This window comes from Callionymus lyra, chromosome 4, assembly GCF_982586985.1.
Source record: "Callionymus lyra chromosome 4, fCalLyr1.hap1.1, whole genome shotgun sequence".
Classification (NCBI taxonomy): Eukaryota; Metazoa; Chordata; class Actinopteri; order Syngnathiformes; family Callionymidae; genus Callionymus; species Callionymus lyra.
The window spans coordinates 8743508-8768751 of NC_141821.1; the positions used below are offsets into that span (position 1 = coordinate 8743508).

The 25244-nt window shown below is 37.1% G+C and overlaps 1 protein-coding gene across 8 annotated transcripts in view; it reads right to left on the reverse strand.

The window, feature by feature from the left end:
- Positions 1 to 25244, reverse strand: part of nrxn2b (neurexin 2b) — a 736064-nt gene that overhangs the window by 28848 nt on the left and 681972 nt on the right. For 7 of the 8 annotated variants that reach the window (XM_087788643.1, XM_087788642.1, XM_087788639.1 and 4 more), the window contains one exon: positions 12625 to 12714. The exons of the other annotated variant lie outside the window; for it this stretch is intronic. In XM_087788643.1, the coding sequence (XP_087644769.1) occupies positions 12625 to 12714 (90 nt within the window). The remainder of the gene's footprint in view (positions 1 to 12624; positions 12715 to 25244) is intronic. 8 annotated transcript variants of the gene reach the window in all.

Genomic DNA, 25244 nt, shown 5'->3' on the forward strand with positions numbered 1-25244 from the left:
ATTCTTTCTCACTTGTACAAGTAAAACAATGAGTTGTTGGTAAACAAGATTTTATCTCCAGAAAAACAAAGTGTTTTCATTTTCTAATGTAAATATTTGAATGAAAGAGAGTTTTGTACAAATAGACACACTCTGATGATACAATAGAGGTCCAAGTTTAACTTCAGAAGCTCATAAATCAACACTTGAGTTGGAAATTTAAGGTTGGATGCTCGACAGCACAGTCTACAGCAGATACCGGACCCGGAGAAGGCATAACAGAAGAAAGGTGCCCTCTAGACTAGATGAAGGGAAATCAGTGTTTGTTTTTGCAGCTGTCTGCTGAGGGCCCGACTCTAACTGATCCTGATTGAGTTATTGTATCGGGGTCTTCAGGGTCAAATCAAAAGTGACAGTTGGTTTTCGAGCCAATTTTGTCCGGGGCCTGAAAGTGAGGCGACCAAACCGTCTAAAAAGAACACCGGAGCATCACACGCAATCAGTGGTTATTATTGCCGGGGCCGGCCGCGTGGAAGATAACTTATGAAGTATGTCAGAGGATTGACCTTTATGCAAGTGGAAGCCGGCTTCAAAAAAAAAAAGAAAATCCTCATAGGCAAAACGTGGGTTGAAGACATTGATGAAGGTCTATTTGATCAATTTGCTGAGATTGGAGGCCCGCTGCCTAGACCTCTCTCCACATAGCTCTTATGTTGATAGTCATTTAATGGGCAGACGTTCAGACTAAGGAGGGATGGAGATGGTGGGCATGATGGTGGGGGTGGCAGGCAGCCAAGTCGCTCATTAGAGCAGACATTTGAGGCCGTGAGCACAGACTAAATTATCTGTTTCCCAGTGTTCAATGGTCATACTCATGCGAGGAGCCACAAGGACCCTTTGGCACTTGATGATTTATGATGTACTGCAGCCACATATTTGTCCATCTCTCTTATGCAAAACATTTTATAATATAATAAAAACCATTTTATTTTTCCTCTTTTTCTACCAGGACACATTTGTTTGTCTTTGTTCATTTCAATTTATTTACAGTATATCTGTACATTACATAAAATTGCACAGTTTAAATCATACATAACTACAGTAAAATCGTACAATTCATTTTGAATATATTTATTATAATATATTTCAAGAAACATCTTAAGACTTTCTTATTCGTGCAGGCTTATCCCTGATTTTCTTGGACATCTGTGTTTTTTTCTGTGTTACCTTGATCTTTCTAAGTATTTTTTTGATTGTTTAAGTTGTATAAATATAAATTACTTTCTATCTTACTTATTATCAACTCTTTTCAAACAAGTACAGATACAACTTTATGTCTGTCATGTGACCATTTTTTCTGATGGTACTAATATTTCTGTGTGATTAGTTATGTTAATTTTTTATCAATCAATTCATCTGAAACATTATGGTGTATTCTTATTAGGTAAATACTTGCTCTAATACAGTGGTGTAAAAATATAAGGGGACAAAACATCTTAGCAGTTGATGTTTGTACATTATTGATATTCAAGAGCAAAGTATTGATTATTTACCGTATTTTAAATAACTACATTTTTTTTTTGGGGGGGGTGGCTTTTCAAATCTTTGTTTTATTTATAAATTTAACATAGCTAAATGTTATTTCATTTACTATTCGATGGAAATATTCACAGTGTTTGTTTGTCGTTTTTGTGTTGGTAGTAGTTGAATAGTCGTCCCGTTCCTCACAGATAAATGAGCAATTCATTCCTGCAAGATCCCTGTAACTGTGGATGAGAGGATACAGCCGACTCCAGCATCTTTTAAAGCTGATGCGTAACGAAATATAATGTATGGAATTGTATCTGATCTGACTATATCCGATTGTGAATATATAGCACCGAATACACTGTATCGCTACAGTCCTGGAAGTCTCTATGCAATTGTTGACATTGATAATCGTATTCCTTAACTTATCTTAAACACTGGCATCTTCATAGGTCCCCGTGTCAACATGAACATTAATATACATTGAATTGTGAACAAACACTCTTGCGGGCCACATGAAATGACTTAGAGAGTTTGTCGCATGTGTTTTAATGTATGCTGGGTTTTTTTTACACGTTTTTTTAACGTTAAGTTACGTCTATGTTGCTAATAATTTGATGCTTTGATTTGAAGGCTCCCCTTTAACTGATCTGTGAATCAATATTTCACTCCCAGCCGGAAAAAATATCCAAATATCTTCAGGGAGTATTATGAATGTTGCTTCATCTTAATTTAATTGCACACAATATTGATAAAGTTAAATTATCTAAGCGCTAAAAGTTAGCGATGTTAGCTAAAATCGAAGTTACCAAAAAACATTAGTTGTTGCTTTGATTAGCAGCTATTGGCCAAAGCTTCATTGTCAGTCATTCAGGATCAGACTCTTTAGGTCTATCCAACAAAATAAAATGTTTTATCCATTTCTTTTCATCCTTCTTCCAGAGCTGATCCCCCTCTATAGTTCCTTCTTCCTCACCATCTTTGACATTCTTCTCTCAAACCGGTTCATTTGATCTTCTATTCTTCCGTTAACCTCACTCAGCACCGTCATTTTCTATGTTCTTATCCTCTCTGTCCTCGTCTCTGTCTTTACCTCTCAGGTGTTCAGTCGTATGGTTACTAGTGTTTCCCCTGAACCATCTCATTGCAAGATAGTTCATAAACTAGTTCATATTTTGGACAAACGTGAACTGAACATGGTTTATTACTGGCGGATGAACGCGTTCTTTCTGGTGTCAGTGAACGTCTCATTCTCGTCGATCATCTTTAGCCAGATTTCTACTGAGAAACTTGCTAAAACACACTGTGATCAGGTCTTAATCTGGCGACACCAGCCACCTGTGGCGAACGCATCACTATTACTGCAAATTAAATAGACAGAAATTTACTGATCTTATCTCTGGATCATTAGGGTTTAAAATTGGATGTCTGGATGAAGAAATCTTTATTCATCGAATAATTATATACTGTATGAAAACTTTAACTTATGATTTACTTCTTTCATTGTATTTGTCTCATTTTATCTATATTTATTTAATGCATTGTTTCCTACGCAGCTTTGGAACGATTTTCCTCTCACTCTGTGTTTGATGATCTACTGACTCCATTAAGAAACATCTTAAGACACTTTAATTTGTGCTTTTCCCTAATTTTCTGGGACTCCTCTGTTTGTCTTATGTGTCTTGATCTTTTAAAGTATATTTTTTAACTGTGTATTGATTTTGATTGTCTAAGCGCTTTGTGACCCTGGTCTAGAAAGATCCTTACAAATGACCACTACTTACTTACTTACTTGAACTAGTTTATTCTCGGAGCTATGAAGTATGAAATGAATTAGTTAAATTTTAAAATAGGTGAATTTAACTTTGAACTAGTTCACATAGAAAGTGGACTTTCCCAACTCTGGCTACAAACTATCAAATTAATTGACTAGTGAGGAATGTATTAATTAAACAAAGAACGAGTTGTTTTATTTGCGTAGGAGACAATGTTCTTTTGGAACTGAGTCAGTTTCTGGATGAATCTTCAGCTAATATTTGTAGATATCTGAAGACAGTTTCGTACATTTTTTCGAAAATATCAGGCCATAAATCTTGAAAAAAAAGGATAAAACATGGCGCAGGGGGGGATAAAGAGTCCGATCCTTTTTGTGCCTTCAATTTGATTTCCTGTCCTTGGAGGCAGGATACCGTGCACCTCCCTGCATTAGAAATTTAAAAATAACCACTTTCCAGCAGCTGCAAGATACTGTGACATGCAGGGGTCATTACCACAATGATTCGGCTTGGAAATCGAAGTCAGATGCTTCTTTTCCCTCCGTGATGCCTGCGAGGCTATCAGCCGCTAAGCCCCTCGGGGTGATCCGACCGAGAGGCGGCCGTGATTGTGGATGATAATATGTCTAGAAATCATCGCGGCAGCTTTCTTTTACTCTGATACCCGGTTTAAGAAGCACTGAATGCACAGCTGCTGGCTTGAGCGAAGGTTTATCCTCCAGTTCTAACCCTGAAACGGCAAACTTTTAAAATGAGAAAAATGTACTTTAAAGACCTTATTTCAAACTAAAGTGTGTCTTTTCTTTAAGCGTGTTTTACCGCACATGCATATGTTATTCAAACCTATTTTTACCCAGCCTTGTTTTAGCGCATTTCAAGGGCACGTGGAACTGAGCGTATTCCTCAGTGGACGTTGTGAGAACGCAGAATATGGATTTAAATGCAATTGAGGCTGACGGAATTAGAAGGCGAGGAGATCAAGGTTCCGAGTCGCACACATATAGAGCGGCGCTAAAGGAGCTTCATAAAGGTGAAGTCAACGACAGGTTGAGGGAAGATGACGGGTTGGACGTTTGATTTAACGGCTTGGAAGTTCTTTTTTTTCTGGAACGGATAAGATGTGGACACTGTCGGAGGATGATCGCAGGGTTTGCAAACACAACATGATCTAGTTTGAAAGGTGCCTTAGAATGCTAAGTTACCGTCTCTGATGTTTCAGGGTACGACTGGCATTTAGACAATTAGCATAGAAGCTAATAATGTCCATTTCTATGAATATAAATAGTGAATAAGTACTACTCCACTAGCATTAATACGCACGATTGATAGCTCCTTACTGTAGTGATGTTAACAGATTAAACGGCTGAACAAAATTTATCTTGCTAGCTTTCTACTCTTAAACTGATAGTTCACCAAAAATTCAAATTTTACTCATTTTCTACTCACCCTCGTGTTGACTAAGGGTTGGGATGTATTTTTTTAATGTTTTTAGGAATTAAAGGCTTAAATGTATGTTTCATTTAATGTAGGGACTGGAGCTCAGTTGTCTTCGTCTTCATCTTTGTCCGAAAAGACACTTAAAAACATCCATATACCTCCATACTGCTCGTCTGTAACGTCCCCTCTTGTATTGAAAAATTATTCAGAAAACATTTAAAGACGTCTATATTTTAAGCTTGTTCGTAACAGAAGCTAAAAGGCTAAAATGCTACAAAGACTATTTAGGTTTGGGGTGAACTATCCCTTTAACTACACATTAGTAATTATAGTATTATAATTAGCATCAAGCTAAACTATTTTATGGAAATTTCAGTGGTGATTTTCTTGAAATCTCATTTTAAAAATGCTACACTCGTGTCTCTTAGGTGTAACTTTGGTGTGTACGATAACAATAGCGGTAGAATTTCTACGTTTGTCTTTTGAAGTAGTGTTGAGAGTTTTTGTTTTTTTTATTATATTTAAAAGGACATTGCTATTTAATATAAGGAAATTTCCAAAAACAAAGACTGCGATTTATAAAAAAGAAAGGTAAGTCTACAGTAGATGGCGACAGAAACAAAAACTTCCCCTTTTTTGGTTATGATAAAAAAGTGCATAGAATATGTTTATACTTTATTGGTGTAGCCACTTTATTTAGATTTTTTACACTTTAATTTGTGTTATTTTAATCATGTTCATTATGCATGTGTTTTTCATTGTTATAAAAATGAAAAATTGTTATAAATAAATTGTTGAAGACCTGTCTCGATAGCAACTTGTAAAACAGGTATTAGTTCTTCACAGACACGTATAAATACATTTAAATATTGTTTTAGTGCAGACATGGGAAAAGTGTGGCTCAGGGGCAAAATGAATCAGACAGATCATGTAGAAACTGGCAATTTTATATTCATTTGTATTATATATTAATATTTAAACTCTATATATGACTGACAGGCTTTTGTTTTTGTAAGTATATATTGCCTGTCAAGTCAATATTAAATATAGATAAATAAAGAGGGCTTTTACATTAGATCAAACAAAGTACAATAAATAATAAAATACAATAGAATAATACTTGAATAACAATGAGTGTCTATCATTTCGGCTCCATTTGGCGAATAATATGTCTTGAATGAAACGTCTCTCTAACCCAGAAACTAGGGTTCATTATTTATAGCAGGGGAATGATGGTATTACAGCAAGTACCATAGAGAATATGGGAATGACTTGCCGAGTCAGACAAACAAGATTAATTAAAATGATACGCGAGTGACTCAAAAAGGCAAAAATCTAATGAGCAAGTCTCTAGTTTCATGTGAAAACTGAGTGCGACTCAAAGTTACAGCCAGACTGGCTGTGGAAACAAAGGTCCTGCGGAGTTGCAGCTTTACACTGCAGCTGTGAAACAATCCCCCCCACCTGAAGCTTTTTCTAAACGCAGCAAGAAAGGTCTCCGATGAGCAGTGGTCAGTAATTACAAGCCGGAGCCAGCAAAAGCCGTGGAGTGGGATGCGGCGAGGGCACGCTCGGCTTGCTAATGCACAGATTGTAGGCTGCGAGGTGAAGGCTGTACGTCCGGGCTGTAGGTGGAGAAACAAAGTGTGGAGGAGCTCGAAAAACTTTGCTGCCGCCTGGCTCACCCGTCGCTGGGAAGTACTCACCTGGACGATGTGATTGTTGGATGGAGATTAGAGTGTGGGTATGGCGAGGTGAGAGGAGGATCTAAATGTACCCGTCCCCAGTGGAGAGGATATGAAAAGAAGTGCAGCTGGAGAGCTGCCTCATCTTTCCCCCGCCACTGCTGTCATTACGCCTCCCTCAACCTCCCCCTGTTATCTCAAAGAGGAGAGACGCCATATGGTGGGTAAGAGCTCAGGACTGAAATGTTTCCTCTGAACTGAGTTTGCAAGGAGGCTTCAGAGCTCACAAACAACCGAGCACTGACCTGTGGCATTTCAACACATCACCAAATGCAGGGTTAAATGTTGTGCCCAGAAAGATCCTGGAGTTTGTTTTTGGGTCCTTTGGGAAGTAAGTTTTTATCTTATAGCATTAACTTCACCACTTAAACTAGTTATTTGAGCGTCTTTAGGTGGATCTTCAGTCCATCCGGCCTTAAGGACACTAAATGATCTTTGAATTTAATCAATTAATATGTGTGTGTTAAAGTTCTGTTGAACCTATATTGTACTATATGTGTCTTTTTCAATATAAACTATCAAAACTATCAATGATTCCCTGATAGACTCAGGACCTCATTTATTCCTCGTGCTATTAGACTTTACAACTCTGAGTTTGGGGGCAGGAGCAGATGTTATTCTATTATTTCTATCATTTTCTTTGTTATTTCTATTGATCTATGTTCTTTATATTTGCACTTTGTCATCCCTAGCACTTTGTACTTTTATTTTGCACTTTGTTCCAGTTCTTGTTTTCATGAAACTATCGGTACTGGTAACCGATATTTCCCGCAGGAGATGTCCAGAGGGATTACTAAAGTCTATCTAATCTAAAAAATTTAAGGTGTTGTTTAAAAGAAACATTTTGGGGGTAAAGCCATACACAGCCTGTTTTGTAGCAGAACCACTTCAGTCCCAGACGTCTACTTCTTGTCAAGAAAGAGATGAAGACAGCTGCCACTTTTCTTTTTCTCACAAACTCAATTACTGCCGTCCAGTCATGACCTTTACTCTCATGAGGCAGAGCAGACATTTTGAAAACTTTTAGTCCCTGGACTCACCTAAAAGAAGAGACTAAAAAAAAAGCGTGTCCTATTATCTCTCATCTTTTTTGTCGTAAAAAATAAAGTGTAGCGAGGTTGGGAACACGACTGGGGCGGGCTCGGGATGCTGACAGAGTCGATTATCAAGTTGTTCCCAACTTATCTCTAAAGTGCGAGTCTCCCTTTGGTAATTAAGGGCTTTTTGCTCCTCAGAAGTTGGGCAAGTTTGTGGAAAGACAGTAGGAATTAATCGTGTTTGACAATGGAGATGAAGGACCAAACGCAGCATGAAGTTAAGAATGACGCCTGCTGAGGCAGCCCGGAGCGCCCCGAGGTCCTCCACGACACGGAGATGAATCTGCAGGACTATAGAGATAGGAGATTGGATTTAATCAGACGGGGCCTCTATCTCTGATCACGGGTAGATCTTAAACAAGTGATACTGTCGAGGGAAAGATTGCACGCTGGTTAGCCGTGGAGAATATCTGGGGTATCTTTTTATAACGGCTCCTTTTTCCAACAGCCGCATTCAACTCGAATCATTTTGGGCCACTTTTATCGTAATAAAGGTGAGCTTAAAGACAGATTGCCTCTTCATTCAGGGTGGTCTGAACGTGTGAAATTAGACTGGGATCATGAATAGCTCATCTACACTGATGCCTGACCCAGTGGGCTCAGGTCCCATACCCAGCGAGAGGACTTGATTGCTTTTGAAAAAGGGATTCGGGGAGCTAATACCAGAGGAGAAAGCGTCTCAACTTTAACATGCATGTCGGGGTGTCTTTTATAAGGCCCCGGAGATCAAGTGTCCTCATATTTCTCTTGGTCTAGAGTCGGCCCCGCCCTCAACATCCAGAAAACTGGAAGTACTGAGTATGAAACATCCTTCGTCTTTTGCTGAGTGTCGTTACAAATATGTTAAACACGTGATCTGCTGTTGAATCCAGGATCTCCCTCACTCTTTTCTCCACCCATCCTCCCCCCAAATCCACCTCCCAGCCAGTCGAAGCAGGAGGCCGTCAACACTGAGTCTGGTTCTGCTCGAGGTTTCTGCCTTCGAAAAGGTAGTTTTTCCTCGCCACTGCAACGCTGTGATTCACTCATTTTTAAGTTGCCTGATCTGTTTTTTCTTCTCTCCACTATAGTCTTACTTAAATTGTAAAGTGCCTTGAGATAGCTTCGTTATGATACCGTTTTAAATAAATGTAAATTGAATTGAAATGAATTGCTTCACTGGAAACATTATTCATAAATGTATATTACAAGATGGCCGTGAGTAAAAGTGGTGAATCCAGGGATATGTTTATATCTGCGTCCACGTGTATCCGTGTTTTGATCACGAAACAATTCATTTTAGGGACTTTTTAGTTCATTGAGTCCATGAAAAATCATTTTTTATATTCATTAGTTTAGCAACTAGTTGGTGCCAGAAGGCGTTTTGTAGCTCAGATTTAATATATTGATCAAAACGATGACTTAAAATGTCTTTTTTTTTTACTGCACTTTAAATGTTTGGTTATAAAAAATGACATTCAAGTTTGGTTTGGCAATTTTGTCACACTGTCTGCTTTATATTTACTAATATAGCTACATATTTCTGTTACATTGTATCTTGTAATATTCGTGTCGGAAAAGGTATTGTTCAGGTATTGAGCTGAAGGGACTTGTATTGGTATTGAGATTTCTAATCGAAAGACTCCCCTGACATCTTAGAAAGACATTTTATTTGAGTTTCACGGGTACTTTGGATGAACCCTGTCATCTTTAAAAGTACTTTTCTTTTCTTCTTAATCAATCGTACATCTTCTTCATCCATCTTTTTTAAGGGTAACCATGGACTACCTTCTTGAAAACGTAAACTTAACCTCAGTTTTTGTGGTTTTCGTCATTAAAAAAAAAAGACTAAAAACTGAGTAAGTAATGTCATGGATTAGGTTGTTGGGACACTTGGAGAGTGAGATGCATTCCTCCTTATTGATTTCTTGTTATAGTAGTCACTGAGGATCGAGTGAGAAGAAGAAGAGTCGTCAAGAAAACCCTCATCGAGCTGTTTGACGGGGCAAACTGATTTAGTGTATTGCTAACCGATAAAACGTCCATTAGCTGGAAGTTTACGGGTACATTAGCACGTTACAAATATCTTTGTATCATGATGTGTTGCTACCATTTGTTTGCTCAAGTGCTGAGTCATCAGAGGCCAGAGAGACCCAGGAGGCTGCTTGTTGTTGTGCCTTGTTAAAAATAAAACAACCTTTGAGGAATTCAGGTAATGAACTCACCAGAGAGGGAAGACCCGCATTAAAAACCCTCCCTGGATCAATAAGTCCTGTGTCCACAGAATTTGTTTTCTCGCAACCATGACCTCATTTTCGGGAGAAATTAAACGCTGAGTCATTAAATCGTGCTGCATTGATGCGTTAAAACGAATGATAAAAACCTCAACATACAAGAAGGAATTTTGAGGTTTGTTTTGTGTAACACATCTAATCTTAATGTCTTGACAAATATGTCAAATTTGGTAAAAATTTGGTAAAATATTTGTAAAATTGAAGCAGTATTTATTACATACGAGATAAATGAGGTAACTTTTCCACTTCTTCTGTTATTTCTGTAGTGATGAGTTGATGAGAAGACCCCCCTAAAAATCCAACAATTTCAATTAAATCAATATTCAAAGCATATAAAATAAGGTTGATTACCGTAATATTTTTAATTAGGTCCTATATAGAATTTACCCTCTTCTCTCATTTTTAACTAGGTTTTCAAAAAATGTAAACCCAGCCATCGCTTTGCAAGTACTTCTCTTTTCTCAATCAATACTTCACCAGAAGTAAATACCCCGGATTTATTTTTCAAGGTTTACATTAACAACCTTCTGGTAGACTTAAACTTTAACCCCAAAGTTTGGGGTTTCCTCAATCAAGGTAAAACTGAAATACATCTGAGTTTATACTTTTGCCTCTAGAAGAATTCCTAACCCTCATTTTTAATAATAATAATAATAAAAATGTCACAATTTACTTGTTAGCTTCAATGCTAACATCTAAATCACCAACGTTTAGTGTTTCCTTGTTTTGTGGCGGAGTCTGACTTTAAATGTAACTCGTGAGTTGTTGCTCAAATGTTTAATTTCCTTTGGGACGTAATGGGAAACCCTAACCCTCGACAACAGTGCATCCAAGATAATAAACAGCTTCAAAACGTGCAGCAAAGCACAATTTTTTTGAGGACACAGAGCTTTTGCACAAAAACACAAACATCCCAGACGACGGCAAAATCAGATATAAACACATCAGTAAACACAGAAGTAAACGTTGCATGGTGAAAACAATAAATGTTAAAGGGACGTTCATTTTCATCTCTAATCTTACCTTACCGTCTCCTGGGGTCAATTTGGTGGTCAATAATTTGCTTTTGGTTTTAACCCTCTGAGTCTTTCAGTGACGGTGAAGACAGGGAAGGGCCGGGGGGGCTGAGGTAGGGGGTTGGTTTAGTTCAGGTTAGAAATGATTTATGTTCATTTTAGTTTTTTTTATTATTGTTCGAATGCGCAACCTTTTTTTCAAGTTCTTCCAAATTGTCGCGACCAGATCCAAATGCTAATATGTTTATTTATAACAAGTTTAGAACTGAGGGCTCTGAATTTCCTGCCAGCAGGTCCCATGGAGAAGGGAAAGGAAATCTGCTGGAGTTTGGTCCGAGGAGCCCTCAGTGGTTAGTGTGGGAAGGGGGCGCAGTGGGGGGTTTGCTTTGCTGTTAGGTGGTTAGATTCTGCTTGGTGGAGCGTTCACAGTCCTAGCTGCTTCCTTATCAAAGCAACAGATTGCTTTTAACCCTTTGAGTTTGGAAATGTCCGTCTAGCCTGAGCTGTGACTGAAAATGAAAAACACGAAGACCCTTATTTATCCCCAGTTTAAGTTGCTGCGACCTGTTTTAATCTGCATTATCTGTTCCTATTATTTGTCTCTTCGCTAAATGCTTCTTAAATGCTTAACGCTTAAATGCTTATTATGAAACAAAGACAATAATTGTGACAACCCTCTTTAAGTTTGGCACTTGGAAGGATCCTGTTATATTGATCACCTTCTCCTATTCTTTATATTTTATTCCCTCCATTCATGCATCAGCTTGTTCATTATTGTGTGTTAACTCCAACTTAAACAGTTCTCGACAGATTATATTAAAACAGTTGAAAACATGAACTGTTGAATAAATTGTTCTTGAATCATCTCATCATTCAGATTCAAATCTCTTAAGTTCTTAAAAGTGACTTAGTATTCTATAATTTTCATAATTTAATCAAAAGTCAAAGGCATATATTGAACGAAAAATCTTTTTTTTTAAGTTTCTAAAGTCAAAATCCCATTTCATTTTCAATTGTTAATTTGTTAAATCTCATCTCATCTTGTAAAACTGTTCCAGTTACAACATTTACACCTTCAAAAGCCAACAAGGCTTCATAAAGTGACGTTAAATAATTTATTTGTAAAACTTCTGTTTTTTATATTCGAACGTTCAATTAGTTGGATTTTAAAATATGGTGAAGCTATTATAAAGAATTACCTTCTCTCTCATTTCTGGTTCTTAATAAGTATTTTGATTTAGATCAACGAACCAACCACCTTCAGCAATACAAACAGAAGACAAAGAGTTTGGGACATTCAACACTCAAAGGGTTAAAGGATCATCACTTTGGTTGGGGAAAAAAAGACTGAAAAACATTGCAAAAAAAATCATGTATTGTCCCTTTAACTTTTAGTGGCTTCGTTTGGATTTATTTCTGGATTTTTAAAATGGATTTATCAAGCCAATGCAAGTTCATATTCAGGCAACAACAGACACAGAGGAAGAAGAAAAAATCTATTTACTTCATGTTATTAAAGGGGGTTATGACTTGTTATTTGGAGGTTAAATCTCTGAAGAGATGCAGCTCCAGTCTTGCATTTGTGGTTTATGATCCACATTAACGTATCTTTATGGAAGAAATAATTTAAATCCAAATTTACAGGCTCTTTGTTTGGCCTCCAATTACGACCACAGACGAGTCATACGTGTAGAAATGGTTCTGCATCTCTCCCAGAGTGGTGGTTATTGGTGAGTTAGGTTAGGTCATTTGTGGAGTTAAAGGGATTTTATTACCTTTGTCGAGTAGCCACTCGTCAACTACCCGACCGAGTCGGTATGGGATTCTTTGTCTAGCAATAGCCAGGCGCTCATTATCAAAGTTCCCTTTAAAAAATTTGGAGAAGACATGTCAAGAGATGTTACAACAAAGTCTGTAAGTTCAAAGGTTAGAAGGGCAACATGGAAAACGTTTAAGCAAGTTTAAAATCAGCTTTAGTTAGGACAGGAAGAACTTGAGGACTTTTTTTTTTTTTTAGGCTGGTTAGATTGGTTAGACATATTGATAGCATTCTAGTTAATGTGTGTTTAAATGGTTGTTAAACAAAACGTTAAACACTTTGACACATCATTGAGAATGTTAGCTCAGTGGGATGTCAATCCTCAAAGAACAAAATTAGCAATCAGTCAAATAGCTTAGCAAAGACGGTACAACGGCAAAAAAAACAGTTGTTAGCACAGAAGTCCTTCATTTCCTAAACACATCACATCATCAAACATTTCATTGTTGTTTCAAGGAAGACATTTCTTGTTTTTTTTTGGTTTTTAATGAAAACATCTTTAAGCTTTTTGGGTAACATAAATATAAATAAATAATAAATATGGTCACAAAAATATATTAATCATGAATGATGGTGAAACATCAGACTGTAAACACACACATCCTAATAGTAGTTAGTGTGTCCAGTACAATTCTAAGATTTCACATTTATGGAAAACTTATTCACGATTCTTTGGGAATAATTCCTAATGTTGAGGCTTCAATCCAAGAGGGACGTGTCTTTTAGGACGAAGACGAAGACAACTGATCTCCAGACGCTACATTAAAACGAACAAACAATTTAAACAACTCTAAAAAGAACAGATTACTCTGAAAATAATCCCAACCGTTAGTCAACATGAGAGTGAGTAGAAAATGAGTGAACTATCACTTATTATTATTTAGGTTACCAGGAATGTGTAAGTGCAATGCCAGGAATTCTTCCTTGCGCTATTGCCATACACCGCATGTGCATTTATCTCATATTGTGTCAGTATTTTCCGCGTAACTTCATATTTTCTCTCAGCACTTCATACAGCTTCCCAGAAGTGTGTTGATCACATGACAGTCACAAACTCACCAGGGAAGGTCGTGCATGCAAAGTAACATAGTGAAGTGAGTGTTGGAAAAATAAGAGTTCTACCAAGTCATTAATTTTCTAAATAAAACCAATAATTACAGAATATACAATTCAAAATCTTACACCGTCTTTTTTTTTTAATGTACAATGTTGCATGCATGCTAGTCTATACACCACTGAAATCTGGTTATTTTTGGACACCAAGCCAAACTATAAATTTCAGTATTGCAGTATTTTCCTGTTGACAAATAATTCTCTGATGATTCTACTTCCCCTCGTACAGTGGGGTCAGTCAAAATCACACTAATATGAATGGAAACTGCCCTCCTCAAGTTGAGCTAGTCTCCTTGAGGAAATGCAGGTGGTCATGTTAGTAAACAAACGTGTTAGTAAGTAAATTTGCTAAAATAATCACGTGATCAAGTCTTAAGGTTGAAACACGTGATGTTGCATCGTCCAGTCTTCTCATAGAAACCAGCATCAGTGCTGGAACCAATGATAATAAGTGAAGAAGTTACTGCCACCAAGAACTAAAATAGACCAGCCCCCTCCTCTGCAGTACCTCTACCTACTCCCTAGGGGTCTCTCTGCCCACGCCTGTCCATGTAACAAAAGCTCAGATGAGGTGTGTGTTGTTCTTGTGCAGAGTGCAGCAGTGAAAAAAAAAACGAGCAGAAAGGAAGGACATTAGTGTGTTGCCCTTTTACTTCACCGCAAAGACATGTTTACTTCACTTTAAACCTAAAAGCCAATTTCTTTATACTTGTAAGAGCTGTTTGTTAATGTGTTGAATATATAACATGTGGACCACAGTGAAGTCACAGCTTCTCCGCCTGTTACATGTTTCGTGTACTTCCGTTTTAAGGTTTAGATTTGTCGGGTACAACATTGAATATGTTCAAATATTATGTTTGCTTATGGTAAACCATATTCTAATAAATATTTTTTGTGCTTTTTTAACTGTAATTGATCATTGATTTTTTAATATTGGGTCTCCAATTTTTTTGACTATGTCGGCATTATATTCATGGACCGTCCTTCAGGTAAAAACAGTAGAACTTTTACTACTTTACTGGTGTATTTTTTGAGTAAAATCCAGTGAAGTGTCAAGAGTCCCAGACTTATGTAACTTTAGAGAAAATACCATCTTTGTTCAACACCTTCCAGACAGTAAAAATCGATAGAACAAAAAATATATCCATCATTCACTGCGGCACAAAGATTTGAAGTTTTAAAGTTGTATCCTGGCATTTTAGAAACCAAAGATAAAGCAATATATATAATTTAGTTTGACATATTGACATGATCATCATGGCAACTTTGTTTTAATGTTTGATTTGTCTATGGTTCCATAACAACTTCCCTGTGATGTAATCGCTTAGGAAAATGAATTTCTCTCCAAGTTTTTGATCCAATTGAAACTGCTCAAGGTTGACTATCAGTGATGTGAGAGTGAATTTATTAAATAAATGTTAATATTTGTCAATAATTAAATGTATTATTTACTGGTGAATTTAAGTGAACCATAACACTTTTAAAAAAAGGTTGAAATACATTTTGAGTTTAAAAATAAAATACTTTTCCCAATTTACAGACTCTTTAATCTGAGCTAATAACGGGTAAAGTGCTATATTTGTGCTACGATGTTAGCTGTCTCCTTCGAGGGGTTAAACTGAAGGACCTCGTTTTTGGCTTGTTAAATGAGTGACGGACAGTAAGGTCACGTAAACAAACACCAATAATAAATATTGCAATAAATAGTAATATAATTTAAAAATATATTTTATATTGCAACACTAATAGACTCAGGGACACATTTATTCCTCATTCTATTAGACTTTATAACTTTGAGTTTGGCGGCAGGAAGGTGAAGGGATGATGTTATTCCATGTTCCAATATCTTTGTGTTTTCCTATATGTTCTTTATATTTGCCCTTTGATATTGCTTTGCACTTCGCTCTTTTTATTTGAACTTTGTTCTTCTTCTTTTCATGAAACTTCCGTACCTTATCTTGTCTGCTGTGATATGGAAACTTTATTTCCAGAAGGATGAATAAAGTCAACTAGAATCTTAACCAAAGTCATTAGTACTATATATCGGGGCATCAAACTCGATCATACAAGGGGCCACTTTCTTTTAACAGATGAGCTCAAGGGCCAAACACATAATATATTTACCAAACTATCTCTCACAAGAAGTATTTCACTGTTAGTCAGTCCCTGGGCCTTGAGTTTAAACCAATAAAAACAAATGTTATTTAAACAATATATGTATTTATAATCTTGCCTTCAAAGTCTCAACATTGTTTTCCTCTAGTGGTAATTCAACTTTAAAAAAAATATATTTTTTAAACCCAACACTGACATTCTTTCTTCTGTTCTCTCGTTTCAGCTCTTCCCTTCTTTTCTACTTAGACTACTTTTCAGTGTACTTTTAATTTATTCATTCTATCCAGCTTGTTTTCCTTCCTCCCCATGGCAGGGACTGCCCTGGCCCTTCTCTTGTTCACAAGTATTACTTCATCCACGCTTCACTTAGTCCTTGTACAGCCCCTTAGAAATGATTGTTTTTTTATTTGTTTTTTTATTTAGCCTTTATTTTCTCCTATCTGCCCCTTTGTTGAGGATAGTGATAATTGCGTCATTGGATGGTTTTCAATCACATGGTTTTGGTGTCCTGAGATCTATATATTTGTAAAATTGTTATTATGAAACGAAGTGTTTCAACACTCACTCGCTGCAAGTGAAACTGCTCTAAAAATTGTCTCTGTGCTTCTCAGAAACACTTGAGCCATTTTCCCAGTCAAAATAATCACCTGTTTTAAAAAAACGGTTTTAAGCAAAGTAGACAAATATTATTGACGTTAGTTAGCAGTTAATTCATTTCTTTCTGAACATGTTTTCCCTGTTCTAAATTAAAGGGAGCAATTTAGAGCCACAAATTGTGTTAGATTTACAAAAGTTGGTTGTTAAAATAAACTTAAATTGCTAATTTACATCTTTGGTTGTTTGTTTTGGGGATTGTTGTGTGGACAGTTTGTAGAAACAAAAGAAATGTACCCCAATAAAACCCCCTTAAAGTCTTTAAATAGCATAGTTACACAGATGCAGTTTTGTGTAACTCACTCCTAATCAAAATAAATAGTTTGCCTTTTCTCCTACAAAATCACGCTAAATTGCCGCTAAAATTAAAATGCTATTTTATATCTTTAAAAGATGATGAATTGCATATATACTATATATATATATATATATATATATATTCCCGTTTTCATGAGTATATACCTGTATATATATATATATATATATATATACTCATGAAAACGGTTTCTTTCTAGATCGACAACACAATATTTCGGCTTCGGTTCAGCGCTCCCTTTCTGCTCTTCTCGTTTAAAAGGAAATCAGACAAAGCAAACTATTGTGTCTATTGTGTAAGGCTTCCTCTCAGATTGTTTATTTGCCTCTGTTTGCTCTCCATTCCTCTGAGTCACGACTGTTTAGGATTGAAACTGAAACTTTCTGTGGCAACAAAACAGCTTAACTTCGTGTGAGAGAAAAGGATATCTGCGAGCTCGGATAAATAATTGAATTTTGGTTTGGAAATAAACTCATTTTTTTCTCAAGTGGGATTTTTTTTTTGATGAATAAAGGATACATCACCATAAAGCCTTGAGCAGTGATCTTCAACACCGGGACCGGAACCGGTCCCTGAGGGCGCACTCTTTTATTGATTATTACTGTCTGAAGGTGATTTGATAAAAAACATTAAAAAAAAAGATGGCATTTTTCTGAACTAACACTAGTCTGTTCGCACATAAAGACGGGGAAGTTTACTCAAAAAAATAAACCTGTAAATTAGTGAAAATGAGTGAAACATAAACTTTATATGGTTTATTTTACCGTTTTTATCTAAAGGTTAGTAATGCATAATTTTCAAATCAATCACATATTTCTTAATGTTATGATCCATTTTACAATGACTGTGTTTATGTATTTTAAATGAATACAAATCTTGTATCTCCTTAATTACATAAAAAAAAACATAAAAACACGTGAACATTTAGCTTGTAACAGACTCAATTGCTCGGATGATGAGACATTGAGATCGTGGGATGTCGAGATCTCAGGATGTCGGGAACTGGACAACTCAGAATGTCAAGATCATATAGGAATATTAGAATCTGGAGATGTTGGGAACTGGATATTATGGAAGGTCGGGATGCTGATCTCTTAGAATGTCAAGATCTCAGGATGTCATGATCTTGGTAGGTCAGGAACTGGACATCTCGGGATATCGAGATCTTGGGAGGTCAAGATCTTGGGATATCAAGAACTGGACATCCTGGGAGGTCGAGAACTCGTAGCATGTTGCAATCTTTGGATGTGGATATATCGGGAGGTTGAGATTTTGGGAGGTCAAGATCTTGGGATATCAGGAACTGGACATCTCGTGATGTCGAAATTTCAGGATGTTGCGATCTTGATATCAGAACATATCGGGATATTGAGATCTGGGGAGGTCTGGATCTTATACGTCAGGAACTGGAGATCTAAAGATGTGGGATCTGGGGAGGTCTGGATCATGATATGTCAGGAACTGGACATCTAAGGATGTCGAGATCTGGGGAGGTCTGGATCTTATACGTCAGGAACTGGAGATCTAAAGATGTGGGATCTGGGGAGGTCTGGATCATGATATGTCAGGAACTGGACATCTAAGGATGTCGAGATCTCAGGATGTCGGGAACTGGACAACTCAGAATGTCAAGATCATATAGGAATATTAGAATCTGGAGATGTTGGGAACTGGATATTATGGAAGGTCAGGATGATGATCTCTTAGGATGTCAAGATCTCAGGATGTGATGATCTTGGTAGGTCAGGAACTGGACATCTCGGGATATCGAGATCTTGGGAGGTCAAGATCTTGCGATATCAAGAACTGGACATCCTGGGAGGTCGAGAACTCGAAGCATGTTGCAATCTTTGGATGTGGATATATCGGGAGGTTGAGATTTTGGGAGGTCAAGATCTTGGGATATCAGGAACTGGACAGCTTGTGATGTCGAAATTTCAGGATGTTGCGATCTTGATATCAGAACATATCGGGATGTCGAGATCTGGTGAGGTCTGGATCGTGATATGTCAGGAACTGGAGATCTAAAGATGTGGGATCTGGGGAGGTCTGGATCATGATATGTCAGGAACTGGAGATCTAAAGATGTGGGATCTGGGGAGGTCTGGATCATGATATGTCAGGAACTTGACATCTAAGGATGTCGAGATCTGGGGAACAGGAGATCTCAGGGCGTCGGGATCTCAGTATGATCTGATCTTAGGACGTATTTAAACCTCAGTGAACCTAACCTGTCATAAGATACAATAACATCTTTGAAAAGTATGACCTGACAAACAAAAATGCTGGCAATTGCGGCAAGTCGGTTCAGAGTATATACTTTCTCCATTGTTTCTCGAGGCACAACCTTTATGTTTTGGTCCCGGGCAACACACCCGCAGCTCCAGAAGCCCCGAGGCTGTGGCTCTGCACACCCAGGCACAGGGGCCCTCTCTCCCCTCACCTTTCTGCTCAGTGCTCGCAGCATCATTGGAATTTACTGCCATGATGGGCCGCCATCGCAGCTGCTGTGCTAGAGGGCAGGGCAAGGGTATGCTGATTGAGTGGCACCTCGGGGAGACACAAACCAAGGTGGAGGACGTGTTAGAGCCCACCTGAGCTGTTTCCGCTAGATTTCGACAATGACAATTCTCTGTCTGTGTCGGGAGTGTGTGCTCGCATCTGTATTGACACTCGTTGTCGGTGCACGAACCCTCCGAGGAACCCTGTCTGGTATCATGTAGCTGCGCTGGCAATCATATGCCCTTGTACAGGACACCCACATCTGAAATCCACCCCAAAGAACGGAGATTACATTTGAGATGATTGGCCGGCGGCACTCTCTCTCTCCCTCCCGTGCCCTCCCTCTGCGAGCCACCCTCATTCTGTTTTTCATTAGGTAACTTAAGATAGATTGCTTTCATATCCACTGGGTGTTTTTGAGAGCAGATGGAGAAGAAATCAAAGCAGCCTATAGAGTAACCCTCTGCAGGAACGGCAGTGCTATGCTTTCCTCTCCTGTGTCCTCAAAATGACCTTCAACGGGAGGTGGTTTGAAAATACGCCCTTGCTTGCAATTGTCTAAATCAGGGGTCTCAAACTTACGAGGCCGGGGGGGCCATGAGAGGTCAGTTCTTGTCGAGACATGGCTGCAGGTTGGGGGATCTTTCACGTCCGGATTTGATTAGTATTTTATTTTTTTATGTATGTCTTGTGAATTTTTGTGTGTGTTGATAATTATTCCATAAACATCGTACAAAGATGGAGTTGACCCTAAATATAGCAAAAATATTTCTCACAGGTGAAAAATGGGCAGAAGGCTGCAAGTTTGGGCGTGCTGGCCTAAAACCCTCAAAGATTTTTCATTCAATCATTTACATTCCTTTTCTCTGCAACATGATCGACATTACACATTATAACTTTTCAACCCTCAAGTGCCTGTAGTGTTGATATTGTTTAGGAATTAGGAAGAAAAAAAAAAAGGCTTTAGTTTTTCATGTCTGGCTCTGAATATATGAATATGTCTTTTAAAAATGTGATTATAATCCCTAATAATAAGCAGCTGTTGTTGCTAAATAAAATATAAACTTAAAGAATATCTCTAAATGACAGATTTTTTTGTATAGATTATTGCTGTCTAAAAGATATTTTATTAACCTTTCACTATTGTTAAGATGCTTTTCTTTGGCAATGTTTACTTCAAATAATACATCTTCAAACTGGTGAAAAATGACTAAACTAAACACAAACTCTATATGTTGTTTTTGCTCCCTCTGAATCAGCATTTTGGTTGGATGCATTATTTATGTACTTTCATTTTGCTTTTGCCGTTTTTTTCTTCCACATCTCTGGCACAGGTCAGTGAACATTACTGCCAAAGTTAAACTGGTCCACGGTGTAAAAAAAAGCAATACAACAGAGATTGTTGTTCAGAAATGTGTAGTTTTACCATCTTATAATCTGTAATATTCGGGTAAATCATTGTTCATTATTGAAAACAACCAATAACTTGATGTTCAATATCGTTTATCATTCATGTCACTCTCTGCTCTGTTTTCTATTGTATAAAATTTGAAAAGAATCTCCTCTATTGAATTGAATCATTACATGTTTTGTTTAAACCAACAAAATAAGACAATACTTCATGAGGCTTCATCAGCACATCCCGACTCGCTGATTTCAAAAGGTTAAGGTAATATATTTGTTCAGAAAGACAAACAACTTAATGGAAAAACATGCAAAGAAAGTCTATATAAAGATGATTTATAAGCAAATATTATTTTGTTGTACTTCTCAAGCGTTTTTGTCTTTTAACGACAAAATGATGATGAAATCATTGTTTTAAAAAAAAAAGTGAAATCTCTTTGAAGATGTTGCCGTGAGCTGCGCTTCGCCGTGCGAAACGAGCCCGACTAGAAAAGTGATTCAGCTCCTTGCTCCCCTTTGTTCCGAGTAAATACATCGCCCACAATCGGGCGCATTTGAAATGACGCCCGTCTTAACTTCTCGTTCATCTTTCATGTGCGACGCCTGATATCAATCCAGCAGCTCGCTCTCATTTCCGAAACCTCTCTTCTTCGCGGGAATGCTGGACGGCTTTCATCTCGGTCCACAGTGAGTTTTGTGTCGGGGTGACTGTCGTACGTCTCCCTCCCCCCCACGACCTCCCCCTCCTCGCTTCCCGACACTCCGTACGCATGTGGAAATCAAAGTCACCACTTCTCTAATTACCCAAAGCCATTTATTTCTCCTTCGCTCGGAGTCTCACGAATCTCCTGCGAACGCTTCTCTTCTGTGTCTTTGCTGTTCTGTCATCCAGTAACTGAAGGCGCCGTAGGCGACTAAATATGACCAAAGTATTCTGTTCAGTGACTGAAGCGAAGGGCTCAGGGGTAGTTGTATAATGTATGTAAGAAAGTAAGACAATGAAAGGTGACGAAATATATATTTTTTCCCCCAATAAGGCGTCAATTTTCTGGATTACTTCATTGCCTTTTTATGAATATAAACTCACACTCTGGTCTTTATGTTGCCGGCAAAGAAGCCATCATGTTATGAGCAACATTTTGTGATTCCATTCCAATTCAGTTCGATGCAATTCGAGCTGTGACTTTCCTCTTGGCACATTTGTTTCATTTTTATATTTCAGGGACTTCTTCCCATAAGTCTGGGTCACTGATTCCATCCACAAGCAGCATTTACGTTCCAGGAACTTCTATCACAGGAATTTATGACATTTTTCATCAGAAAAAAAACCCGATTCTTTTTTACGTCATGGAACTATTTTATTCGATGCATGTCTAACAAGCCGAGTATGGTTAACATCACAATCACAAAAAGTATGAATTACCTCCTCCAAGGAGGTTAGGTTTAAATTTGTGTCTGTGTTTATGTCTGAAGGAAAAAAAATCACATTTAAAGTGATAAAAATTCATACATTTCTACTCACCCTCATGCCGATCTAGGGTTGGGATTATTTTCTATAGTAATCTGGGAGTAATCTGTTCCTTTTAAGATTTATAGACTAAAATGTTTGTTCATTTTAATGTTGTGACTGGAGCTCAGTTGTCTTCGTCTTCATCTTTAAAACATCCAAATACCTCCATACTGCTAGTTTAAAGAATAAAAAGAGAAGTACTACTAAATATCTCGAGCGCTTCCAGTGTAGACAGTTAACTGTGTAGGCACTAAAATGGATGCACAAGTTTAAAAAGCAAACCCTATTGAAATACATTATATGGGTCTTTTATGAGGTGCTTGTGAGAACTACAGTGGCCCAGAAAGACAAAAAACTGCATGAAAAACAGTAAGATCTGTTGGTGCAGTGGTTGCGATTTTGTGAGTTAACATTAATTTTAATTTTCCAAAAAACTTCAAATATTACAATTATCCAGATGAAGATGTCAATCACTCAGTGTCTTTGTGCCATTAACACGTTAGAAAACTATGACCCGGCAAAAAAATCCAAAACACTACTTCACGTACGACACTTTTTCCCCACTCTCTTGTGAGTCGCATTGCTACTTCCAGTTATTATCCACAATTTGTGATCATCGGTGACAACTGGAACGAAGCTCAACTGATGGATACACACTTTGGGTTTTGGCTGTTTCTTGACTATGACAGACGGTGCAGCTGCTACCAGCCGCAGGCGTTAATCCATCAGAGGGTCTTGGTTCAATTTCACGCTCTGTTCTACCCCGAGTCCTGATAACGATGTGGTAATGATGTGATAGCGAAGGAGCACATATAGCCACTGATGTATACACAAGTTATCCGAGAGTTTCCTGGCTTAGGATTCGACAAACAGATGGCAACTCTGCAGGACTTCTGGAGAAGTGAGATGTAAACAAAATGATACAATATACGTAAAGACTTAATTAAGGCAAACATGCTGAGTAGAATTGGTGCTAAAATAAAAGAAAAAAAGTTGTGAATTCGAGTTGACGAAGAAAATAAGAAGACTTATATGTTAGGACATGCAACAATGATCAATCTGTATCGGTGAGAAAATGTGACATTTCTGTAATAGTAATAATAATAATAATAATAATAATCTCTATTTATATAGCGCCTTTCTAGACCAGGGTCACAAAGCGCTTTGACAGCCATTCACACATAGTAAGAATAACACGTTTATATAGAATTTGGAAGCACAATATAATAAACAAAAACCATTAAAATTGTATCGTGTTAAATATCAATGTGTGACCAGGATTGTCAAGTAGCTATTAGGTTTCAGACTGAAATTCAAGACCTTCTGTCTGATGGATTATAATAAAATAACCAAAAAAAGTACATTTTTCTTTCAATTATTATGGTTTATTATTGGGAGTTAATCTCCACAGTCTGTTTCAGATATTTAAAAAAAAATACATCAAAGTGAGACTTTTAAAATTAAGGTGAAAAGTCCAAGATTAGCCTGAAATTGCTACCATTTAAACGAGAAATCTAAGATTAAAATTAGAATTTAGAAATTTAATTGGCAAATTTTACGATTAAGGTTAAAAGTCTGAGACTAACCTGAAAGTACTTATATTTAAAGGAGAAATCTTAGATTAAAGTTAAAATTCTGAGATTCAAATAATGACTTTAAAATTAAAGTGAGATTTTCAAGACTACGGTGAAGAATCCAAGATAAACCTTAAAGATAAAGATTTAAACAGAAAACTCAGATTAAAGTAAGGATTTTGAGATTAGAGCAAGAATTCTGAGATTAAAATGATGTCTTTGAAATTAAAGCGAGTCTTTTAAGATTATGGTGAAAAGTCTAAAATTATTCTGAAAATTCCAAGATTAAAGTAATAATTCTGAGATTAAAATCAGAATTTATAAATTTAATTATGAATTTTAAGATTAAGGTGAAAAGTCTGAGATTTACCTTAAAGCTCTAATATTTAAAGGAGAAATCTTAGATTAAAGAAAAAAATCTGAGATTAAAATGATGACTTTGAAATTAAAGTACGATTTTTAAGATTACGAGGAGAATCCAAAATAAGGCTGAAAATTCAAAGATTTAATTCGAAAAATCTCAGATTAAAGTAAGAATTTTGAGATTAAAGTAAGAATTTTGAGATACAAGCAAAACATTTCAGATTAAAATTAGAATTTAGAAATGTAATTATGAATTTTAAGAATAAGGTGAAAAGTTTTAGACTAACCTTAAAGTTCTAATAATTAAAGGAGAAATCTTAGATTAAAGTAAGAATTCTGAGATTAAAATGATGATTTTGAAATCAAAGTGAGACTTTTAAGATTAAAGTGAAAAGTCTAAAATTATCCTGAAGATTATTAAAGTGAGAATTAAAGTCACATTAAAGGTAATATTATGATTATTGACGGCGCTAACTTTACTTTCTATTTAATGCAACTTTTAACTCACTGCATAAGTTAAAATTCAACAACTAACAGGAACAGGGACAGACATGATGAGTGCTGGTTTGCATTCTACAGTGATCCTGGTCGTCTTTCATTCAAATTGAAGGAAATGAGGCGGTTAGAGAAAAAACAGAAAGGAGTGCATGTATTGGAAGGAATTGCTTTGTAAGTGACGGAGCTATTTAGGTACAAATACAGCCAGAAAATGGCATAAGTAGGTGCAGCGCACGCTAGCAACTGTCACCACAGTGATGGATGAGGCCTTACTGAGTCTTCAGCAGTTTTCAAATTAGTTTGCATCACGGTGAGAAATGTTACTTAAAGAGCATCTGGCGAGAGACACTTTTGCAACAGCACTGCAACGTCTGGTATAATTTAATAACAAATACACAAATGACAAGTGACTGAATACACATTTGGATGTGACATCACCCGCAGCATTCTGGGAAGAAATAGAACAAGAGAAACATTCAGGATTATGATGGGGAGAATCCAACGGGTTCGGCGATGAGATGTGGAGA